The 22,563-nt window shown below is 33.8% G+C and overlaps 2 protein-coding genes across 3 annotated transcripts; both read right to left on the bottom strand.

Annotated features, from left to right (window-relative positions):
• Positions 1 to 835: 835 nt before the first annotated feature.
• On the bottom strand, positions 836 to 11,341 carry LOC120340520 (protein VAC14 homolog). The gene is made up of 17 exons (XM_039408794.2): positions 11,080 to 11,341; positions 10,203 to 10,356; positions 9,500 to 9,667; positions 9,139 to 9,201; positions 8,451 to 8,668; positions 7,466 to 7,572; positions 6,818 to 6,955; positions 6,299 to 6,392; positions 5,545 to 5,665; positions 5,193 to 5,258; positions 4,818 to 4,884; positions 4,277 to 4,409; positions 3,793 to 3,970; positions 3,272 to 3,390; positions 3,024 to 3,103; positions 2,537 to 2,690; positions 836 to 2,085 (listed from the first exon to the last, which is right to left on the bottom strand). The coding sequence occupies exons 1-17, from the start codon at positions 11,181 to 11,183 to the stop codon at positions 1,908 to 1,910; spliced, it is 2,142 nt and encodes a 713-aa protein (XP_039264728.1). The 5' UTR covers positions 11,184 to 11,341; the 3' UTR covers positions 836 to 1,907.
• Positions 11,342 to 13,128: 1,787 nt separating this feature from the next.
• Positions 13,129 to 21,849, bottom strand: LOC120340529 (heat shock factor protein-like). 2 transcript variants are annotated; one of them, XM_039408804.2, is made up of 14 exons: positions 21,637 to 21,849; positions 20,999 to 21,107; positions 20,494 to 20,618; positions 19,841 to 19,962; positions 19,359 to 19,434; positions 18,593 to 18,651; positions 17,558 to 17,738; positions 16,677 to 16,824; positions 16,134 to 16,330; positions 15,691 to 15,821; positions 15,350 to 15,488; positions 15,152 to 15,190; positions 15,037 to 15,073; positions 13,129 to 14,659 (listed from the first exon to the last, which is right to left on the bottom strand). In XM_039408804.2, the coding sequence occupies exons 1-14, from the start codon at positions 21,763 to 21,765 to the stop codon at positions 14,562 to 14,564; spliced, it is 1,590 nt and encodes a 529-aa protein (XP_039264738.1). In that variant the 5' UTR covers positions 21,766 to 21,849; the 3' UTR covers positions 13,129 to 14,561. The 2 variants fall into 2 exon arrangements, with proteins under 2 accessions (XP_039264738.1, XP_039264739.1); XM_039408805.2 differs by having other exon boundaries at positions 15,350 to 15,458.
• Positions 21,850 to 22,563: the final 714 nt, after the last annotated feature.

Below are 22,563 nucleotides of genomic sequence, written 5' to 3'. Positions count from 1 at the left end.
TACATGCATGTGTCCTATCACATTACTGCATTACGAAAACAGCTCAATTAGTACCGGTAACTGGTGTCAATACCGGTAACCCACCCCAAGTTCAAAATAAATTGCCTCACCTCACAGGCCCTACTGACATAGGTACGATATCAAGCAAATCGCAGAAAACAAAATTAAAAACGAATTCCAATTCAGGTATTCGCTCTCTACTCGCTGTAGCGAATGCGCCCATGACAACCTGCATTCTTCGAATGCGAGAGGATTTCGGAGTCGGATAAATTGTTCCGAATTTTTACAAGGCATCCGATTCCCAAATTTTCATCATTACTTTTTATAGAATATAAATTACTTTAGATTCGGTATCATTTTTGCAATGAAAGTTAGTCGTTCACAGATATTTGTTGCAGTTAAAAGTTTACTTAGGTTTCATTTGCGCTTCAGATTATGGAATCAGTGTTTAATTACCATATTATCTCGTTACTTTATCACCATCTAATCTGATTATGGACTCAAAATTGCGCATTGGCTTATAAACTGATGATACCAAATCATACTTTGACAATACTGTATGTAATTAGAGTTAAGGGAATACCTTGAGATTTGACCATCTGAAGAACCAATGCATTCAATCGTAGTAGTATATATTTACGATTCAATCAAAAAGGGCTTTTATACCTTCCTTTGTATTCGTTTCTACAATGCCCTATTCTGGGATTCTCACCCATCTGGCACCACACTACGACAGTGAATTCAATGATTAAACAATTCACTAGTTCATAGATCCTTAACGAGTTTAGAAATTCTTACTATACGATTTTGCACCACACATACGAATAAAACCAGGTTTCTTTAATGATATATTTATTGCACAAAATCAATATTCATTTTAATAACCATATATTTTAGTAGAAGGCAGTGGCATTCATGTCAGGATATATCATGCCTCACAGTAACCCTGTGGTTACAATTTAGCACAATTTCATTTCAGGCTATATCTCTACCAAGACAGGTAGATGTAGATCCATTAATAACATTGGAACCATAGACTTTGAAATTGCACCTATTGCATAAGACTCAAATTCACTTAAAATAAAACACAGAGTAGAAGGGTTTCGATAAGTTTCATGTCAAGCTCTTAAGCCAATCAAAAAATGACAAATAATATGACAGATTTTGTTAAAAAAAACTTTGCCATAATCGGGCCTTCTTCAAATGTCCATTGAGAATGCTTGGACTACTCTGGGCTTTTTCAATTTCAGTCAGAAATTTTGACTTCAATTATCACCATTAAAAATCTGAAATTCTGACTTTGAAAAAATCAAAACTTTGGCTTCGGGTGGTTGGGAAACATGAATTTGGCTCTAATAAAATAAAAACATCATGCCAAACTTGAATCCACAGACAAAAACTGCAAGGATAGCGATATACTCGGCACCTTATAAACTTCTAAAACAATAAAAAAAAAGACAAAAACTGCATTACGTACCAGGCACCACAAACATTATGACAAAAATAAGATTGGCAGAAGAGCACATGCTTATGCAAAGAAAAAGACTTACCTGCAAGACTCAGAAAATAAGGTGTCCTATATTTCAAATAAATAAAATCACGAAATTGTACAAACATATTTTCAGAAAATTGTCGGGGATATTTCTTTATTAAGCATACAGATTTTAAAACTCCAAATCAAGCAGTCTTTATGTATAATATTATTTTAATGAAGTGATTAACACACACTTTGTGTTATAATATATACTGCATAAATATAATACTAAACTTCGCCAAATCAAAAACAATATCAAGATTCGAAAATTTAATTTGGTCCAAATTATGATTGGAATCGTATAAAACCAAAACACTATAGGATTCTTAATTATAGGAGATATGATTAATTAGAAGTATATTAAGCATCCTAGTTATACTGCATCAGTTGTGCTGTTAGATGCCTTGAGTCTCTTTTGTTTTTTATATGCTATATGCTGCTCTTGTATGGACACAAAATGCTTGAACAATTGGTCAAAATCTACATCAGGTGAGCTATTCCCCGTCACAGTAGGTATATCCTTCTTCTTGTTATTTTTGACTTCTTTTGAACTATATGTGGAAAATAAATAAATATAGCCTATTTACTCATGTTCAAATAAACTATGTCAATATAAAATCTTCAATGACATAACACACATACAAATTTATCATCTCCTGATGTTATGGGTTGCAAGCATGGAATTTGGAATCTCAACCACAGAGAATACAAAATTTTGAGACAAACTCCGATGAAAACATGTCAAACTATACGACCCTAGTTCCTATGTACAAGGCTGATTGATAATCATAAAAATATGATTTGTATTTATTTTTTTTTAAAATATCATATTTTTTCATTCAACTAGAAATTGTACTTAATTTAAAATAGAAACGGCAATCGCATACCAATCAGACAAAATGGAACTGTATAAAAATCCCGACCAAAATATTAAAACATAAATTGAGTAACGTTTCCTCAATTGAAATGATCGGCACAAAAATAAAAGAATTGGATGCTTACCTTAAATGGGAAACCAACTGCGGAGTGGGAAGGCATGATAATCTATGTTGAAGAATTTCGAAGGAACGACTTTGAGGCAGTAACATCAATAATGCATACATACATTTCACTAAATGTTGATTAGATTCCACATCTAATAACTGGAGACGCAAATCTAAAATGAAGAATAACAAAATAGAAATATTGAGAAAGTTGTTTGAGTATTAAATTTTATGTTTATCCTAATTGAAGCAAATTTATAGCAGATACTTCGCAAAGCGTTAGACTCAACTGGTAAAAATCTCGGGTTTAAATTCCATGCTCACCACTTCACCCAGGTGTAATAAATTGAGTAGGGGAGGCTGAACTTAAAATATTCTCAGATGTGTGTGTCACTCACGCAAACAGAAATAAATACCGTAACTATTCACATCTAGAAAGCATGCTAAACAATTTCAAAATCCTTCTACACTAACAACCACATATAATAAACAAAATATCAACTTACATGTAAAAATAGGAGATTCTAAAAGTTGAATAAGTTTGTCGACTTCCGTTAAAAAATCCACAGTAACTTCTAAATCAGCGCTGTACGACATATCAAGTCAAAGAAAACGGTATCAAGTTATCAGAGAACAAAATTAAAACCTTCAACTTGAAAATATGCAAAACTTTCTCCACGTTTCTATAGAAACAGTTGATACAAAAATATAAATCACCCCTTCATGAAAAAAAACATCTTTTTTGGAAGGATACAATTTCATAAGCAGATCACATCCATGTTTGTAATTCTGAGTCAATAAACACAAAGAAACAGTAGCCACCGGATTATGGCACCAACTCTTGTAAAGGCAACAAAATAATTGTGAGCTGTCCTGAAAGAGTACACAAATTAAATCAAGTAAAATTGAGGTAAAATTAAATCAATTGTACCCCAATTGTGATTGGGAGTGTATCCGTGGAATTCTTATATGAATATATGGTAATAAGAAATTGCTGATATCTTGCTAAAACATGTCTGGAGAAATTTGGCTCAGTGGCTAAAGTGTTAGACTTAGGTGTGTTCACATCACCGATTACACATCTCTGTTTCAAATCCCATGATCCCCACACATTGCAATAAATTGGGTAGAAACTGCTAAACCGGAAAGATTTCAGTCCTTCCAAAAACCTTAACTCTTTACATCCTGTAACTGTTTGTACAGGGTAAAGGATGAATTTCATACTAGTAGTTGGCATATATACTAGAAAACTTGCATAAAAAATAAGATACAAACCTTTGAATCTCCCTTTTTCAGTTGATTCCTTAATTCAAAAAGCTCACTGGACGTCATCAAAATAATGTTAAATATTTGCACAATTAAAGAAGCGAATTTACAATCGTCTTCTTGCTTCAATAAAATTTCAGCAAACACTCTATAAACGTTTTCTGCATTCAACAACAGACTAAGCTGCCTGAATTAAAAATGAAAAAACTAAAATTTATAGATCTCACTGAACCACATTAATCATTATGTTCAAAAAAGTTTTAGTTAATTCCTAATGTCTTAGGAACGCAACGGCTTAATAGTGAAAGTGTTCTCAACTGTGTTGGCATCGCAGATGACACATTCCGGGCTTAAATTCTACAGCCACCCTCTCACCCAGGGTGTAATAAATAGGTTGGACAATCCGAACTGGAAAAAATAAACTAACACAAGCAAACTTCTTCAAACTAGGATAAAAAAAATTGAAAATGAGACGTAGGTAATTAAATTTTACCTTACAACAAAAGAACTTCTGTTTTCCATAAATTGTTTGTCAGTTTTAAACATATTCAACAGAAAAACCATCAACCTTCGAAAATATTCATTTAGAACGAGAGTAGTCGATGATGAAGTGTTTCCTGTCGATCCTAGAAAAATAAACGGATTATATGTTTTCCTGGCTATTATCAAAATTCTGCGCTCCAGAAGTAACTGATTTTGTTCGCCTATTTCACATCAAGTTGTGTAAAGGGACTGAAACCTATGGGCAAGGGGTATGTATATTCACTTGGCTAACACAGACAGTCCACGAACTCGTAATAGAACAAAAATAAGGAAAATCGTAATAAAATTGTGGCTAAACCCTAACCTGGTACACACGCTATGGCAGTACCCAAAATTCTGCCTTGGATACAAAATTTAAATTAATATTTTTGCTCAATTTAGTTAGCTGTTAGTATAAGCTGTACTCTGTATGTCTAACGTTAATATTGTTCTTATATTTGTTTTAGGGAGAAATTTCTGAAAGTATTACAAACTATTTCATGTCTAACAACCTGTCATGGGAGTCCCAGCTGCTGATGATGCAAGTTCTGCAAGACATTCCAAAGCCAGTAACACAACCTGTGATAAAGAACAATCATACGCTGTAGCATCCAGAGAATAAAAGTTGGTACTGTATTATGTTTACAATAAAAATAAGATGCCCGATATCGGTTCTAGGAATGAATCCTCAATTGCTTGAAGCTTACCTATTCAATGTACCCTCTTATTTCAGCCCTATACCTAAACCGTAAGGAAAACCCACAAAAAAAAGATGGATGCATCATGATAAACAAGATTATCAATTTACAAATCTTTGCTTCAATTTTGCTAGAATGTCAAAGTCAACCAATGGACAAGCAAATTCAGAGCTATTAAAAGGTACTTACGTGATCAGAAGAATCCGCCAAGGTATTCATTAAATGTGTGAAGATTTCATCAATATACATGAATGTCTAAAATTCAATAAAAAATATGTTTGTTTACTATAAGGAGCAAAAATAAAGGGAATACGATTATCAGCTTAGTATTTATAAATGGAATTGAATCAGGTACCACTTGGCACCAATCAAAAATACAAATAAGTGAACAGCTACAACACACCACACAACCAATATTCTGAACTAAAACTTATTTTAGGAACAAAGTGTGGTTAAAAATTCCCAAACTTACAGATACTATATTTCATAATTATAATTATCTTTCATAAAACACAACAAAGCATCAGCGAAAATCATTTACCCTGTAGGGAATCTGCACCAACAAATGAGTTATCCATCTGATAACAGCAGTTTTAGTTGAAGTTGATTGATGTTGTAAATACCTTGTAAATACTTGAAACATGTCATTCAAAGGCAGTGGACTGAAAAATGAAAAAAAATCAGGACTCATAAAAACATATTCAGTGGATTCAAATATCTTCCATCACACATAAATTTCTTTGTGTAACGTTTCATCTGACGAAACAACAATACTATTTACAACATGAAAAAAGAGCTTGGAAAAAAGCCAATTATATCAAAACTAGCTGTTAATATAAGATCTTGGTCATAAGCTACACATTCCAACTTACTTCTTTCTACTCAGTACCATCGGCTCATTTATTCATAAATTAGGTACCAAATCTTTTATTTAAATATGGTGTTGAATGCTGTTGATAACCGGGCTGTGGAGTCAGTCTCAGAATTACAGACTTTCAATGGAGAAATAAAATTCAAAATTCTCCACAGAAACTCAAAAAGCCCAAGGTTCACCATGCATTCTTAACAGTCTACCAAAGAAAGCTTGTATAAGCCAAAAGTTTCTGTTATTTTGTTTGATTTATATCGGAGTTCGGAGTCATAATTTCTTACAACCAAAGCGCCAGTAGTCGAAGAGTCCAAAATTTTCTCAACCCAGAGTCAAAGCCTAAAATTTTTCCCAGACTCCACAGCCTTGTTGATAAAATTCTGTTAAGATTAGAACTGAGTAAAAAAAAAATAATACACTAGCAAACCTGTCCTCGCCACTTGATCCTTCAGATTTATCACAAGAATTATCAATCAATTTCATTAAACTTGAATTGGCAGATTTTGCAGCTTCATGCACGCGTGTTGGTCAGTTAAGAACAAAATATACTTTTTATTACGAAGCAGAGTAAAGGTATACTTTTGTATTAACAATTTCTCACCAGCTTTGAAGTTATTTGTTCAGTATGTAGCAATATCAGATATAAATCTAACTTTAATTGAACATGATTTTGAAACAAAACAGGCTAGTCTGAATTCTGAAAAAATTAATAACACAAAAACCAATGCTCGAATATAGAGAAACGAATTGTTAATTGGATTAAAACAGCAAATTTTAGGTGAATTATTAGGTAAAAAGCCTTCCTTGCGTCCTAGACTTCGAGTACTTGAAATTTTTAGTCTGTTAATTGTGGAGAGAAGCATCTTTTTCATAATAATGATCCATATCTACACTCCATTCAAATATTCCTAGTGAAAAATCATGATAAGATATTTGAAGAGGATATTATTATGCATTAAATCTTCATATGCAAGTGTTGGTAGTACTGCACCCACCACACCAGATGCATATTGTAGAACAATTGGACCGGCAAGTTTTATGAATTCCTGCATCCACAACAAAGCCTTTACCTTGATGAAATCATCTGGTGAAATAACATAATGGAAATTGATCGTGAATTGTGTATACATTGATAGTTTCTGACTTCTTAAGACAATTCATTGCATTTATAAATGACTTTTATTAGAATGATTTATTCTTCTGGATTTTTTTTGCAATCTTACGTCTTTTCAAATGACCTACCCATCTAATAAGCAGTAAATATATGATTTGAGACGAATTTAGTTTTTTTGAATTTGATGGGCGGCGGTTGACTCACACATTCTGCTGAATATTAATTGCCATTACCCACATTCTGATTAACTCATATAATTAATTATGTGCGAGATAATTTCTGCCTGAAATTTGCTGTATTTTTATATTTATCCCATGTAGAGGAAAACCAATACCAAATCAGATAGCAAATCACGACCTCGGGTATGTTGGACGAAGTCGTAACCGGCTACCGATTATGTGAACCATCAAATGACGAGGAGGAGTCAAGCAATCCTCTCGCAAATAATGCTATGAAGTTTGTGATAATTTAATATCATACCTTGAGATTGGCAATGTACGATGACAATATTAACCATCTCATTGAACTTGACTGATTCTGGATCTTTTTTAATATTTTGTAAAATCTCATCCAGTGTCGTTTCACACCTGAAAATTACACGTACAAATTACAAGGCGTCAGAAACCAGTGAAGGTCAACTACTTAACAGATTCCATACAGACAAAAATATTACCAGACTGTATATTGCATTAACTTTGAGCAAAAACACAATAATATGCTCTAAACCAGTGGTTCCCGAACTTTCATGATCGGTTGCCCTACCAAAAACTGAATAGTGGTGGCACACTGCTCTCATATAAAAATACCTAGTTTAGATTTTGACAGGCTTCGTCAGTTATTTAATGCCTCATGTTTAAAAATTAAATAGCCAACAAATATAATCAAAAAGAACAAATGCATTACAGTCGAAGAATTTAATAAATCTATTTACTTTAAAATAATGATATCTGTAGGGGTCTTAGCTCATGGCCTCCAAGGGAGCAGACAGCCAAATTTGATAACCCCTTAAAATCATTTCAAGTCATATCCACTGGGCCGATATGTAACGTATATATTACTATATTGCGATATGACAAATACTCATAACGAAAATAACAGGACACAATCAGGAAGCGTTGAATAGCACAAATTGATTTTGCTGCTTCCAGGAAACATTGCCTTATTAAACAATATCACGATGATACACATTAAAATCATATGGGGAATGTTGCATAATAACATATTTCAATTTGGGCCATATGATAAGTTACTATGTTTAATATTATCATTTGCCAGATTACAGTCAGTATACCTACCAAGCAAAATAAATTCTATGCCATGATTTTTTTACCAAAAAAAAGAGGAAAATAGAATTTGAGAAAAAAATAGAGAGTATATTGGTGAACCAAGAAAAAAGGACTCAGCTAAATAGCCTGAAAATATGGTATAGCTTACCTGTTTATTGCAAATGAGAAAAAACACTCACATTTTTTTAATCTCCATGCTCGTGTCACCAAGTATTTGAAACATACCGTCCAGGAATTTGGGTAAATATATCAGAATGTTGATTTCAGGCACAGAATCAAGGCAGATCAACCACTGAATCAGAAATCGCCTTGTGTATTGATTCATCGTATAAATTCTATCACATAACAACGGCATAAATCCAGCAACATCAAAAGCTGGAAATTCTGTCACAATGTCCTATAAGAAAACAATTTTGCTAATATAAGAACAACATATGGATATTGGATAGTACTTAAAAGAGTCATATTTGACGCATGTCTCAATAATAAGTAAAGCATTGGAAATTGGAAAATATAAAATTCCTGACTGAGCATTTTTTATTCCACCTAAAATCATAACATGTTTAGGCAAACTAGCAATACATCACTAATGTGGTTCCACTACAATGTCAGCAAATGTCAATGTTAAAAGAATTTACCAAATGTATTAAATATTAGAAAACATAGTACAAAAGGGCATATGATTGCCTGAATTATAAAATCCAACAATTTGGCATCAAATAATGGTCCCATAGGATTCAAATGGAAAATGAATTAATAAAGGTCATAGCTTCCATCTTATAGTACCCAAAATCAATTGGTACATAAGTTACAAAGACAGATTCAAAGTTAAACAATACTGATTGAACGAAATATTTTACTTTATACCTTGAGTAAACGATCAAGCAAGTCCGAACCATTTCGTACATTAGGATCCGGATCAGCAGTTAGCTAAATAAAATAGATAAAAATCATGTTTATGCATATCAGAATAGCTACAGTAATATCATTTTACTGACAATGCCAGATGCAGGAACTAATTTCCGATATAGAAAATTTAAATGGAAAAAAATATTGTGAATGTAACTATATTAAAAAGGTATATTGAAAAATTATATAGGTACCATTTGCGTTTTTTTGTTAAAGTTCAGAGGGCAATGAGTGTGAGGATACTTTGGAAATGGGCCACAGATCCTGATAGTTTAATTGAGAACAACTAATCTAAACCAAGCATTGAAAAAAGCCTCACCTTGCTCATTGCATCAAAAAGTTTATTAAAGAAAGGCATTGTATCTGCTCTTGAAACTTTAACAATGTTATATAGAGATTCACAAGCAAAATACCGAATTCTGTTATCTGCATCCATTGAACAAATTAATACAGGATTAATCAATTCATCCAAGTATTGTGTGATATCCTGCAAAATGTATATAAAAAGCAGATAAATTGAGGGTTTTCAATAGAGAGTAACAGAACTTTTGATTATTGCCCAGGTCAAATGTGGCATGTATAACACAATGTGATTAGACACAACTAATTAACGCTCTCAAAGGGAGCAGGGCAGTTGAGGATTGAAATCATAATGGCTTTGGCTGCAGCTCCGAACATTCATGCCATGGTTCTCGCTTCAAAATCCGAGCCTTATTTTTACGACCATGAAACATCAGCCCAAGTGCACATTATACAAATTTAACTTGAAAATTTCAAATGAATAGCCTATTAGAAATTAAATTAAAACGAGAGAATAAGGTGAAAAAATCAATTTTCTTATTTTATAATATTCTAGTAAAGGAAAAAAAAAAATGAGTAAGTGAAAATACAAATAGATGGTTAGGAGCTGGAGCCACTACAATTTTTAGTAGCTTCAGTTCTATATCCATCTATTATGGTAAGCTTGGCTCCAGCTCCCACAAAACATCTTGATAATTTGTGTATTTTAGAGAAATCTTCACCTGACTGCCAAGTGCAATAGCACAAGCAGCAAGTCCAATCAATCCACCTTTCCTACTGTTCGAATTATTTGAAAGAGTAAAATCACTTGTCAACAATGTGATTGCTTTTTTAACATCATCATTCCTTCTCTCCAGCACCAAGGCTCGAATGATTCTAGGAAAAAGGAGTAAAATATAATTACTTTTTTACAGATACAAAAACCGAATTGGGATCAAAAACATCCCCCTCTCAGTTGGGAAAGAACGATTAAACACAAGTTTATCAAGTCAATTCGCAGCAGTAGGATCAAATTGGCCTATGTCACATCTTAAGAAGGTTTTGAGAAAATCACTTTTCTGTAAATTATGGATCCGTATTGCTAAATCTGAAAATGGACATACAGACATATGCAATATCTAAAATCAAATCTATAACATGTATAGCTTTAAACCCAGACCAATTGATGGCCACTTGTCAACACACAAGATTTAACAAAATTTTTTGAAACTTGAAGCCATCCGCTTAAATTATTCCAGCAAATATAATTATCGGTATACTTCAATTTAAATTTGTCACATAAGTTCAAAAGTTTCATTTGTCATAATCAATATTAATAAAATACTCCCAAATATACTCAAATAGTTTGTAAGAGAGTTACCAAGCAGAGTGTTCGAATATTAGCTAACTAACAAGTCATATTTTCCCATTTTTATACATCAAAAGTTCAGCGACGTTCGTGCTGCACCTTTGTCGCCAACAGGGTTTAACTGGTCAATTTTGCCAGGTTCACTGTTTTCAGTGAAATTTCCAGTCCTAGGTTATATATATGGACATATCAGGACAGTATTTAAAACAGAGAAGTGTCCCATATTGGCTATGAATGTAGGCCCTACTTACTTTTCTATTTCTAATGCAGCAATCTTTCGCTTTTCATACAGCTTATCATGAAGTAGACGTACAATTGTTGTTGTGAGAGGATAATTAGGATCATTGTTAGCCATCGTACAGTCCAAATTGATTACATCAAATTTTTATCGAAGAACTAATTTATAACAGCTTCAATAAATATAACTGGGCAAGAACAACTTCCGAACTTAGGTCTAGCTATTGCATATTATGGTGCATCATAGTAACAACACACTCCCAGATAACAAAACAATCTGAAAGTAAGAACAAAATATTTAAAAATGTTCTAAAAACATTGAAAAACTGCAAACTAAAAATCTCTTTCTTCGTCCATTTTCAGATTTTAAGTGGATTCAGAACATATTCGAAATGGCTTTCAAAATCTCAGCGACTTTTTTCAAAAGCAATTCAAAAAATTGTTATTTAAGATTTATTTTAAGATTTTCATATTGCTGCAGCAGGAGAAGAAGAGAATGGCCCGGAGCCTAATCATACAGTCATAGGCCTATGGCAAATCAAGGGTTCTCGTTTGTTAGTCTATTACATATTGGTTAATCATTTATTTGTTCAAATTCTCGCAACTTTGGTTGGGAAATTTGACTTCACCTATAATCAGCTTGGCTGTATATTCTTATTTAATAAACTTTTTTCAACGGGAAAGCGATCAATTTGGCAGTGGCAACCATTACAAAATTATTAATACCATGTGGCCAAGTAATTTTTATTTATTTTCCTAATATTTTTGTTTACTATGTAATTTGCCAGGTTTATCATTGTTCTTCTTACTTTATATCTCTGTGGTTGTATGTATGTGTGAATTAATTTAATAGCTTTAGGTGAGTTAACACGTACATCTTTTTTGCAAAATTTCCATCTTTACTTATACTCTGTACCGGTACCGGTACGTTTTAACTGTCTAGTAAGGTTTTGTAGGCTGTATTGATTTCCTAATCAGCTTTTTTATTGTTATTGCCTGTTGTTCCGATTATGGGTTCGAGATAAACTTTACAATAGATGCATAAAAACAAAAAAAAACAGTGTTAGTAGTTGTTTTTCAAATGGCATTTATAAAGCATAAATGTATAAATTCTATCCCAATTTGACAAAACAATTTTTCTAAATTTATGAAACATAGGTCATTTTGTCAAGACTACTTTTTATTCTTCGCAACACACTGACTAAATGATCAACCGGAACTGCACCTAAGCCCAGTAAGCTGTGAAGCGGGAGCGACGGGGGCACAATAATGAAATGCTGTAACTAGGAAATGTGAATTCAGTGCATTCACGTGACTGACGTGAGTCGCACTTTCGAGTGATCTGTGGGAATGAGAAAATTATCGGGGAAAATTGGGAACTGTGGGAAGAAAAGAAGATACGCATCTATGGGTTTTTTATAGAAAAAATAGTACTAAATATCGCGAGCTTTATAAATGACAGGAAAATCCCGTACCTTCATTTGCAAAGCTATGAAAAAGTGACTAGCTTTCCTAACCTAACGATTTTTTGCGCCAAAGATGGTCTGTAATATTCCCTACACACTGCACTTCAAATAAACCCACTGGACTAATGGGTTTACCCGTAGTAGTATATATTTACGGTTTAACATATGTCTAAGTTAAAGACTCGCATATCCAATACGAGGAAGGACCGATTGTCGACCTCGGATCTGTGTGCTACTTAACGGAATCTGCGGGCATGATAATGACACCTGTCATAGCTCTTACACCTTAGCTTAGGGCAATCAATTATAGTTTAATACAACTGGGAAAGCAGCAGGTAACGCAAAAAATTGTACAAAGCTTGAATCTTGTCCTGTGACCTGTTGGAAATTAAATTGTTGACCCATTTCTATTTTACCACGCCCTCATCAAATTCTGTTTTAATATTCAACACAGAAGTGATGTAAGTTCACCCACGGAATCCAACCACTACTCGCCTTCGGTGGAATTCATCAAAAGAATCAGTTTGAACAGTTGCAGTCTTTACACCAGACTCTATGGCCTGGAGACCACACAATTTGTCCCCTGTTCCATCACAAACACAATTTGGCAAAACTGGTACAAAAAAGAACTGTATTTCTACTCCATAAACTAAACATTATGGACCGATGATGGCACAAATGATTTTAATAAACTGAATGGAACAAAATAAAAAAAATGATCAAAATTCATCATTTACATAAAACCTGTTTGAACAACCCAAAAAAACTTTTTAGTACATGAGCTATTCCCTGTTTCATCAAACAAGAAACGAGACTGGAAAAACCCTGAAACATTGATATATGAAAAGAATTGAGATGGAACATATGTGATAATGTACAAATCCATGTAGGATCAACATTTACTTCACAACAAAATTCCTACTCTGATAGTTTCAAATCGGATTCTTCCAAGTTTCATGGTGAACTACTACCCACAAGAATCTCAACTGCAAAGATGAACATAATAGCTCTTAGCATGCAAATGTGGATTTGCACCTCAGTACCTTTTCTACATTAATTTTGAAGGCCCTTGAGCTTGCAAATTTAATATATAATGACATCACTGCAAGCCCAATGTACAGGGCTTAGCTTGCTTTTTCAACAGTATAAAGAACAATTCAATATTAAAAAGTGCTTCAGATCTACTAAACCAATGTTCATACAAACTCACAAGAGCTGATAGGTGAATATTTTTAACATTGTGATAACAAGAAATAATGAAGTGTAAATCTGGAGCGCCAACTTATGCAGCAATATGAATGACATATTCGTTTATACAAATTCACTTCATTAATTTAGCAAAAAAGTACAGTCAATGGAAGTGCTGCAGTGGCTGTGTCACCATTTTATATGAAGCCACCAGCTCGCATGATTTTCTAACAAGTAAACTCTGAAACTTTTGTATAAATTGATGATATATTGCAGGGAATCAGGGATAGCAAACCTTTTTTACTGAATGGGGAGCACGTTATATTTTTTTCGTGAAAAAGGATAATGTGGATCATGGATTTAATCAATTAGAAACTTGCTTTTTTATCATTTCCGCAAGTATAATAAACTTGGGTTATTATTGTGTGGTATTGAGCTTTACAAATCCAGTACTTATAGCACCGAACTAAGACAATTTCTAAGACTCAATTTTATGAAATTATTTATCACTGAAATGTTAGTACTTTTTTCGCATTATTTCTCGGCATATCACAAAAAAACATACTGGTCAGAAGTTTGCTATCCCTGATATAATTCAAGCATATTGCAGGCAAATGATATTTTCTCACTGTACAATCTTATGGGTGATGAATAAAAGAATAGAAGAAGCATGACGAATAAAAGACGTACTTCAGTCCCACAGCGACACTATTTGTCAGTTTATGCACAGATTGACATGGTGTGATAATGGGGTGCAGCTCATGTGCAACATATTCTGGGCTAGCTTATTAAAATTCAATTTTATCGGCCATTGTCGTTTTTTAGGTTTGTCAATGGTGTTTTCACATGTAGTTTTCCAGTTCTTTCAAATCATCTTCCAAATCTTTTTGTGACCCGTTTCTATTGGCAGACACGCCAGGATGCAAAATGAGTTCATTTCCTAAAAAAATAAAAAACTATGTGACATAAATTCCCTAAAATCACATACCTAATATTTTTGATTCACGCAATAGCCAAGTTAGATGGATCATTATGAAGCAAAAATTCTTCAAATAAAAAAATACATTTGAGGTATAGACTTATTTCAACGATACCATCTAAACCAGGGAACAAAGAACAAATGGTGCGCCCGCGGTTTCACAGAGTTATTTGTATCTGGCCTCATGTAGTAAAGGTTGCACACTCCTGATCTAAAATATGCTTTATCGCTATGGACTACCTACGCTTATTAAACTTACGGTACTTTCTATATGTATATTATCCATACGAATATTACTATAATCTATCTAGTCAATTTAATGAAATGCAAATCATTACCTGTAATATTTCCGCTTCCAGAAACTGCTGGCATATCCTAAACAAATATAAAAATAATTAAAACTACTGTATGAAAAATAAAGTTTTGAATTTTTCCTATAGTTTTTATACTCACAACTCTGGGGGGCATAATATCAGGAGAAGTGCTGAACAACTGTAAAAATGTAAAGAAAAAAATTAACAAGTGATGATGCTGCTGTATGTGAGCATCAATGAAAACGCCAGTGGATGTTTCTCCATATATTAAATGCCAAACATTATTTTTCACAAATAAATTTTAGGAAAAAAAACTTTTGAAAATTTCAGTACTAACCTCTTGAATTAATCCATAATCCAATTGTACTTGGTCATTATTAAATAAAAGATCTTGAATATTTTCTAAATTGTTTTGCACAGAGTCCACATGTGATGAGAGATCACCCCTGTAAGATGTTTTTATGAATGGAAAATCTCTGTATGTGATGATAGAATAAAATAAAATTTGAAATTCAGAATGTGCATATTTTAAGGTATTATAACAATGACTACAATTTTATTGTTGAATACCTTCATTCAATGAAAAAGCATGTTAGTCCTATACTGAGTAATAATTTTGAAGAACTGAAAAAGGTATCTGCAAAAAAATTTGGCAATAGTATATATCTTAACACTCACGGTAACAATTTTGGACTCCGAGGCGGTGAGTATCGAGTCAAAGTATTCTGTGCGTTGGTTATAGGACTTTGTATTCTTGATTGTTGTGGAGGGGAATAATAGGCAGGTTGCTGTTGGTTGGATGTGGATGACTGTGAATTGACAAGTAGAATAAAATTCAATTTAGGAATTCCTTGCATCCTTGATTGTCTTGTTCCCCATAACCAATAAAATCCATGGTGTTATGTAGATCAAATCTTTAGTATACTTGCAAGAATTTGTTAAAAACGAGACTTGTTCAATTCTTTGACTGTAGCACAATAATTCTTTTATTTGCTGGCTTTTATTATTATTAAACGTGGAAAAACTGATGGCAACATGTTAAACTATATTTTTATAGATGAACAAGAGGTCACAAGAATTTAGAGCCCACATAAAATATTGATAGTCATGAAAAACTATACCTGTGTAGTACTAATGGCAACTTGGTTTCCCCCGAATGCAGCTGCTGGGTTGATGAGACCACCAAAATTATCATCTTCTTCTTCATCAGGAAAAGTAACTGTGCCAGATGGTTGAACAACGGTACTTGGTGTGTTCAATGTTGATTCAATGTATTGGTTGACATCATATGCAGGGTTGGGTGGAACTGGGTTACGTGCTGAAAGGCAAAAATGTGTTGTATACATCATACTTGGCTCTATTGGCATCCAAACCTACACATCTCGTGTTCAAATCAAGCGTATCCAGGTCTTCCAAAAAATAGATAATAGCTTCTATATATCAGTGATCAATGCATGTAGAGAGCCTTGTACGAAGCTTCAGTGCTTATTCCACTATCAAGTCCATGCATTTGGAATAAATAACTGGTTAACTAATAAAGCCCTGATTTACCTCTGGGTGAAGTCGTATTTCGGCTTTCCCCCAGGATAAAAAATATGAAAATCCTACACCTCAACAAGGCAAACCATACTAAAAAGATAATTTTATATTAGATAACATAGTACCTTGTGCACTTGATAGTGTAGAGTTGACAAACACTGGATCATGCATCTGTAGGGCTGCTGTATTCATATCACTGGCACCAGAGTAAGATGACATACCTTGCGGTGTAGTTACTTCTGTTATGTACGGACCAGAGCCCATAGCAACAACCTAGAAAATAATCAGAGTTAGCATAGTATAGGATTTACATATTTATCTTGATGGACCACAGTCTTTCGTCTGGTTACCAGTCAATCATGTGTCTGCGATCAGTTAGCCAGTTATTTTGTTTTCAGATGCATGGACTTGGAGGAGCATGCATGGAGGAAGATGCGACAGACCAGCGGTTACGTAAACGACCCTACGGCGGCGAAGAGTCCAGCAATCCTCTTCGCACATAATTATCCCCCCACATGATTCGAACCTGCGTACCAACGCAAAGTAATCAGAGGTGCTGTGTGTGGCAAGGCCGCAAGCATATTCCTGACACTTAGCAAGGTGCGCCACACAGCCGAGTTACTTTGACCCACTGTATTTATGTAGTTATACGATCAAACTAGTATGCGAAAATTATCAGAGTTACAACCAAATAACCAACTATTATGGATGTATATTAAGGACTAATATGTTGGAATATGAAATATTGGATATAGGCTGCATGGTGACAAAACATGTAGAAGTGGATGTATATTTAACAAATTCGAATCTGGTAATGCAGGTGGGAAGTTATTTAGATGAATATGGATTTGAATTTTCTAGTTGAAAGCAAAATTACATACTCAAACTCAAACAAAAATCCGCGAGTGTTGAGACTGAGAGTCTTTGGAAACAGTTCATGAAAGTTTGAGAATTAATCACCTATATATATATTAATATAAACGCAACCATATAACAAGAAACTAACATTATTGTCTTGAGGTTCCATCACACTGGCGGGAAATGAAACAGTTGGTTTCGTAGGTTCTTCCAGTGCTAACTGACCATCATTAGCATTGTCATCATCACTGACAAGGAGGGGTTTCTGATATTTCTTCGCAGGAACATAATTAGAAGAGCCTGACGAGCCATCTTCAATCATTAAAGGCCTGAATATAAATAAATTCGTGAAAAGGAGTATGTTATATATTATATGATGTGATACCGCTAGGTGGCGCACTGGCGCTATTGACCCTCACTGTATTTGACCTTGTATATCCGAGGTTAGGGTTCTCTTCATTGTGTGCACGTTTTTAAGTATTGACTTGGTGTTTAGTCTGTTACTGCTATGGTGTCTTACATGTCTTAATGTTGAGATGCTTGACTCTTACAATAAAGTAGTGTTGTAATGGAAACTTGATGCTTGTTTATAAATATCTAAAGCAGGGGTCTTCAACATTCGGCCTGACTATGAAAGTTAGCAAATCAGCCCTCCGCACACGACTAACGGACGAGCATTTGCATGTTGTCTTAAGTCTAGCAAACCAACACAGAATAAGGCCAAACATTGAGACCAAATATCGGGCACAAGTGAATGAATATGCTTCATGTCTCGTTTGCTGTAAGATTTAAGTGTAATTTCAACACAATACATTCAGATACCCATTTTTGTACCTAATTTCTTGGTTTGCGGCCCGAGTGGTCAACAAATTTCAAAAAGTGGCCCACGACATGTTTTGAGTTGGAGACCCCTGATCTAAAGGCAGAATACATTACAGAGTATGTCTAGTTAAATTATTGTATTATCCTCAAAAAATTTGCACATTATGCAAAACAATTTTATTTCTGACAAAATTGTTAAAAATAATCTACTAGTATCAAAAAGGGTTTTTCTCTTTATCCTTTTTTAAGATCATATCACACATAAATTAAAGCAAATTCAAAATTATTATGAGAGTTATGATAAAGGCAAAAGCAAGATAAGCTATGTTTTCTGTTTAATCAAAACATCAAGAATACTTACAGCTTCCTTTTTACTCCTATACCATGCTGGTGAACCAAGTTTACCAAGAACTGTATAAGCTGAAATGAAGGACAAAAAAATATGAAAAAAAGGATCGAATTGATATACAAATACAATATTTCAAAGGAACTTTGAAGACAATATGTTTGTTGAATATATCGATTCAAACCACACAAAGGTACACAAATAATAAGGTATCACCATTATTTATTCTCATGAAACCAGTGAGATCAATTAAAAAAAGCAAATAAGCAAAATAGTAACTGTCAGTAAAATTTAAAGGAGACTAACTCCCATGCCCTTTTGCTAGTGGATCCGTATGTGTATAATGCAAGGATGTATCGGGAATAAACATGGCCATACTATGCAATTCAAGAGTCATGCCACACTAACACAAATATATTTCTGTAATGCATTGTTGTAAACTGCTTGTATGAGAACTGTAGAGAAATACATTTGTGTTAGTGTGCAGCAGGACTCTTGAATTGCATAGTGAAGCAATATTTTGTTCCTAACCCTAACATAGGAATTAAAACTAAATTTTCTAGATTTTAAACTGATCCAGGATCATTTAAAATGACCTATCAATTCTTCATATGTAAATTTGAATAAATGTGAACTTGGTTCTTTACAGATTTAAATGCATCTTCTAATACAATTCAAAATATTAGGTGAAAAACCTAAAAATATTCGGGTTTTTATTTTCCTTCATTATCTAACAAAATTTGAAAATCCTAAATTTATCGTTATTGAATACTTTAATCACCTTATTGACAACTTTCTGTTGATGTGAATGCTTATGACGTAGATTAACAACCTCTCGCCACAAATCTTCATTCTCTCTGAAAAAAAATTAAACGAATTAATTTGTTCCCATTAATAAATTAAAAAATTATTTTTGGAAAATCATTAAAAGGTGTTAAAGTTATTGGGTGGCTTTTTATTATTAAACATTGCGAATATAATAACTGATGGAAGTCTGTTAAAAACAAAACTAGGTTTTTTATTGAAGAGCAGGGTGCCACAAATGGATGAAAGTCTTCGGAATAGGGCCACAGATCATATAAGTTAGAGAAGGACAGTCCTAGTGTTGAAAAAAAAACTAGGTAGGGGGCCAAACAAAACTAGGTAGGGGGCCACAAAGTGATGAAAGTCTTCAGAGGAGGGCCACAGATCATATAAGTTGGAGACGAACTAACCTAGAATATATAAGTTAGAGAAGTACTGTCTTAGAATATATATACATACTGCTTCAATTCTGATAGCTGCGAAGTTATGTTTTCTTGGTAGCCTTTCATTTGTTTAACATCATCGAGTACTTTGGTAACATCTTCATTGTTACGGCGATTTGATTCTTCTGGTTTTGGTACCTGGACACAAAAACAAGATAACTACAGGCTCAAATTCAAAGTATTGCCAAAATAGGGAAGAACATATATGAATAGATTGGTATTCTACAACTTCGTCTTCATCTAATTTGAATAGAATTAAGTTCTTGCATATTCAAATCAGCAGCCTAATAAAAGAGGCCATGCCTCAAATGTAATGTAATCATGTTAACAAGATTTAGTCCAAGAGCACAAAAATTGTTCATTGTGAATATTCATGCATGCATTCATGAGTTCTTATATTATAAAACTGGTTTTGAAAGTGTTTACATTTCCATTAATGTAGATTGTAGAAATATGTAAAATAAAAATAATGTGTCACTACAAACATGGTTGATAATGCCCCTGGTAATATATCGCATCACAGTAATTACCTGATAACATATTGACATCGCTGAAAAGACATTGTAAGGTTGAAATAGCTAATCTCGCAAAACCTCAATTAATAACGTAGATTATAGTGATATAAACAATAAATTATTGTATAATTCAAATAATTGAACAGATAAATACCTTTCTCTTGATATGCTCCAGAAATACTTCTTCACCACGAATGAACAAATAATGGTAAAACTCAATCTCCTCCTTTTCATTATTCAAACCACTCTGTGTTAATGATGTGATCTTGCGAAATCCATCTGACAGATTATTAAAATTGATTACTTACTCCAATATTTTTTTATAGATCTCATATTCTACTAACATTTCCATAAAGTGTATACTGGAAAAAACAAAAATTGCCAATAATGACAGGGGCTGAAGAAAATTTACAATTACTGTGTTGAAAAAATCATGACTGTGACTTGAAAAACATTCTCCCACGCCAAGCTAATGCAAATTTTGTCTCAAACTCTACCTCCGAACTCTCCCAGAACATTAAATTCAGACAGTAAAAAGTTTTGCGTATGCAAGACTTCTTTAACAAACTGTTAGTCATGCTTAGTCAACAATAATTATTCCAAAATTCTGTACAAATTTTGATTTTCATTATTACCATGAAAACTTGAAATATACTCACACATATTCAATTGTCTGACGAAACTTGCAAACTTATTATGTTTGAAATACTTAGGTAGAACAATTTTTGAAAACTGTACTTGATCTTTCACAATGAAAGATGTTCCTGCCTGAAAAAAAAAATAGATTAATCTATTCAGTCAGAAATTGAAATTTCAGAAACAAGACTTTCAATGGCAACACTGGGTGCTATTCAGCCAGTCCACAAGTACCAAGTTGCAGGCCAAGAGTCTTGATCTCAAGAGACACATGATTGAGTCATTAACCCCAGAGTATGAGCTAATTTTAACACTTGAGTCTCAAGTCAAAACGAGTCACTCCAATCATGAGTCACAATGGGAAAATATGTGATGATGTGGGATGTAAGGCTTAGTGAAAATACAATGAAATAACTTTGTAGGCAATCAGTAAATATTCATAAAGCTTACAGAGGATAACAAACTGATTTAATGCTGTGATTATGTAATACATTTCACCCCTAATAGCAAAAATATACTAATTTATAAAAATATGAGATAAGTTTATTAAACGATTGAATTACCAAATTCTGAAATTATTTAGTGCAATTATACAAATGTTACAATGTAAACATTTCTAATTCCACATTATTAAATATATAATCACACAAATCTAGACTACCTCATTCCAGTCCACATATTCGTGATTTGATTCATCTTTCAACATATTAACAAGTTTCAATAAAAATGTCGGAATATTTGAAGTTGTGGGATTTTCCATTACAGCAACAGGAGCATTAGTAGTCTCCATTTTTTAATTTGCAGTGCTAATTCTTCAAATATATAGTCTATATGGTATTTATTTACTCACATTCTTAAATACAAATAACAATAGCTCAAGTAACGAGATAAATAACCAACCAGCATGTGGATATATTGGTTTTATAGTAATAAATACCTCATTTAGGATAGGATTTACATATTTATCCCGGGGGAGAGGAAAGCCGATAAGACGACTTAATCATATGGCGAACCACGGCCTCACGTCCAGGTCGGGTACCTATGGGATTAGTTAGCCAGTTATTTTGTTTTCAGAAGCATGGACATGATGGTGGTGGAACCCGTAACCGACCAGCAGTTACGTGAACCACCCTACGGCGGCGACGAGTCCAGCAATCCTCTCGCACATCTTTCATGGGATTCGAACCTGCGAACCCCCCCCCCCCCCAAGGCAGTGGTGGGATTTAAATTTTGTGTCAGCCGGTTCTATCATACAAATGTCATATTTTCAGGCGGTTCTGTTACAAAAAGTCATGTAATGCTAACCGGTTCGCTGATCTCATAAAATTCCGTGAGACGGTCCTACACAACCGGTACCGGTACCAGTACTACCTGCACCAAGTAATCAGAGATGCGGTGGCGAGCGTATTCCTAACGCTTAGCACGATGCGCCACACCGCCGAGTCATCCTATCCTATCCTGATCGAGCCTGTTGCATTATCTGTGATTGTTGATAAACATATCTCCACATTCGAGCCTGCGTGAACCCAAATGTTTGTAACGGATAGCGATATCATATTTGCACTGTCCGAACACTCGTCTTATAGAA

This window comes from Styela clava, chromosome 14, assembly GCF_964204865.1.
Source record: "Styela clava chromosome 14, kaStyClav1.hap1.2, whole genome shotgun sequence".
In the NCBI taxonomy this organism is placed as follows: Eukaryota; Metazoa; Chordata; class Ascidiacea; order Stolidobranchia; family Styelidae; genus Styela; species Styela clava.
The sequence above is the reverse complement of the archived record's forward strand: the minus strand, read 5'-3'. Positions and strand labels throughout refer to the sequence as shown.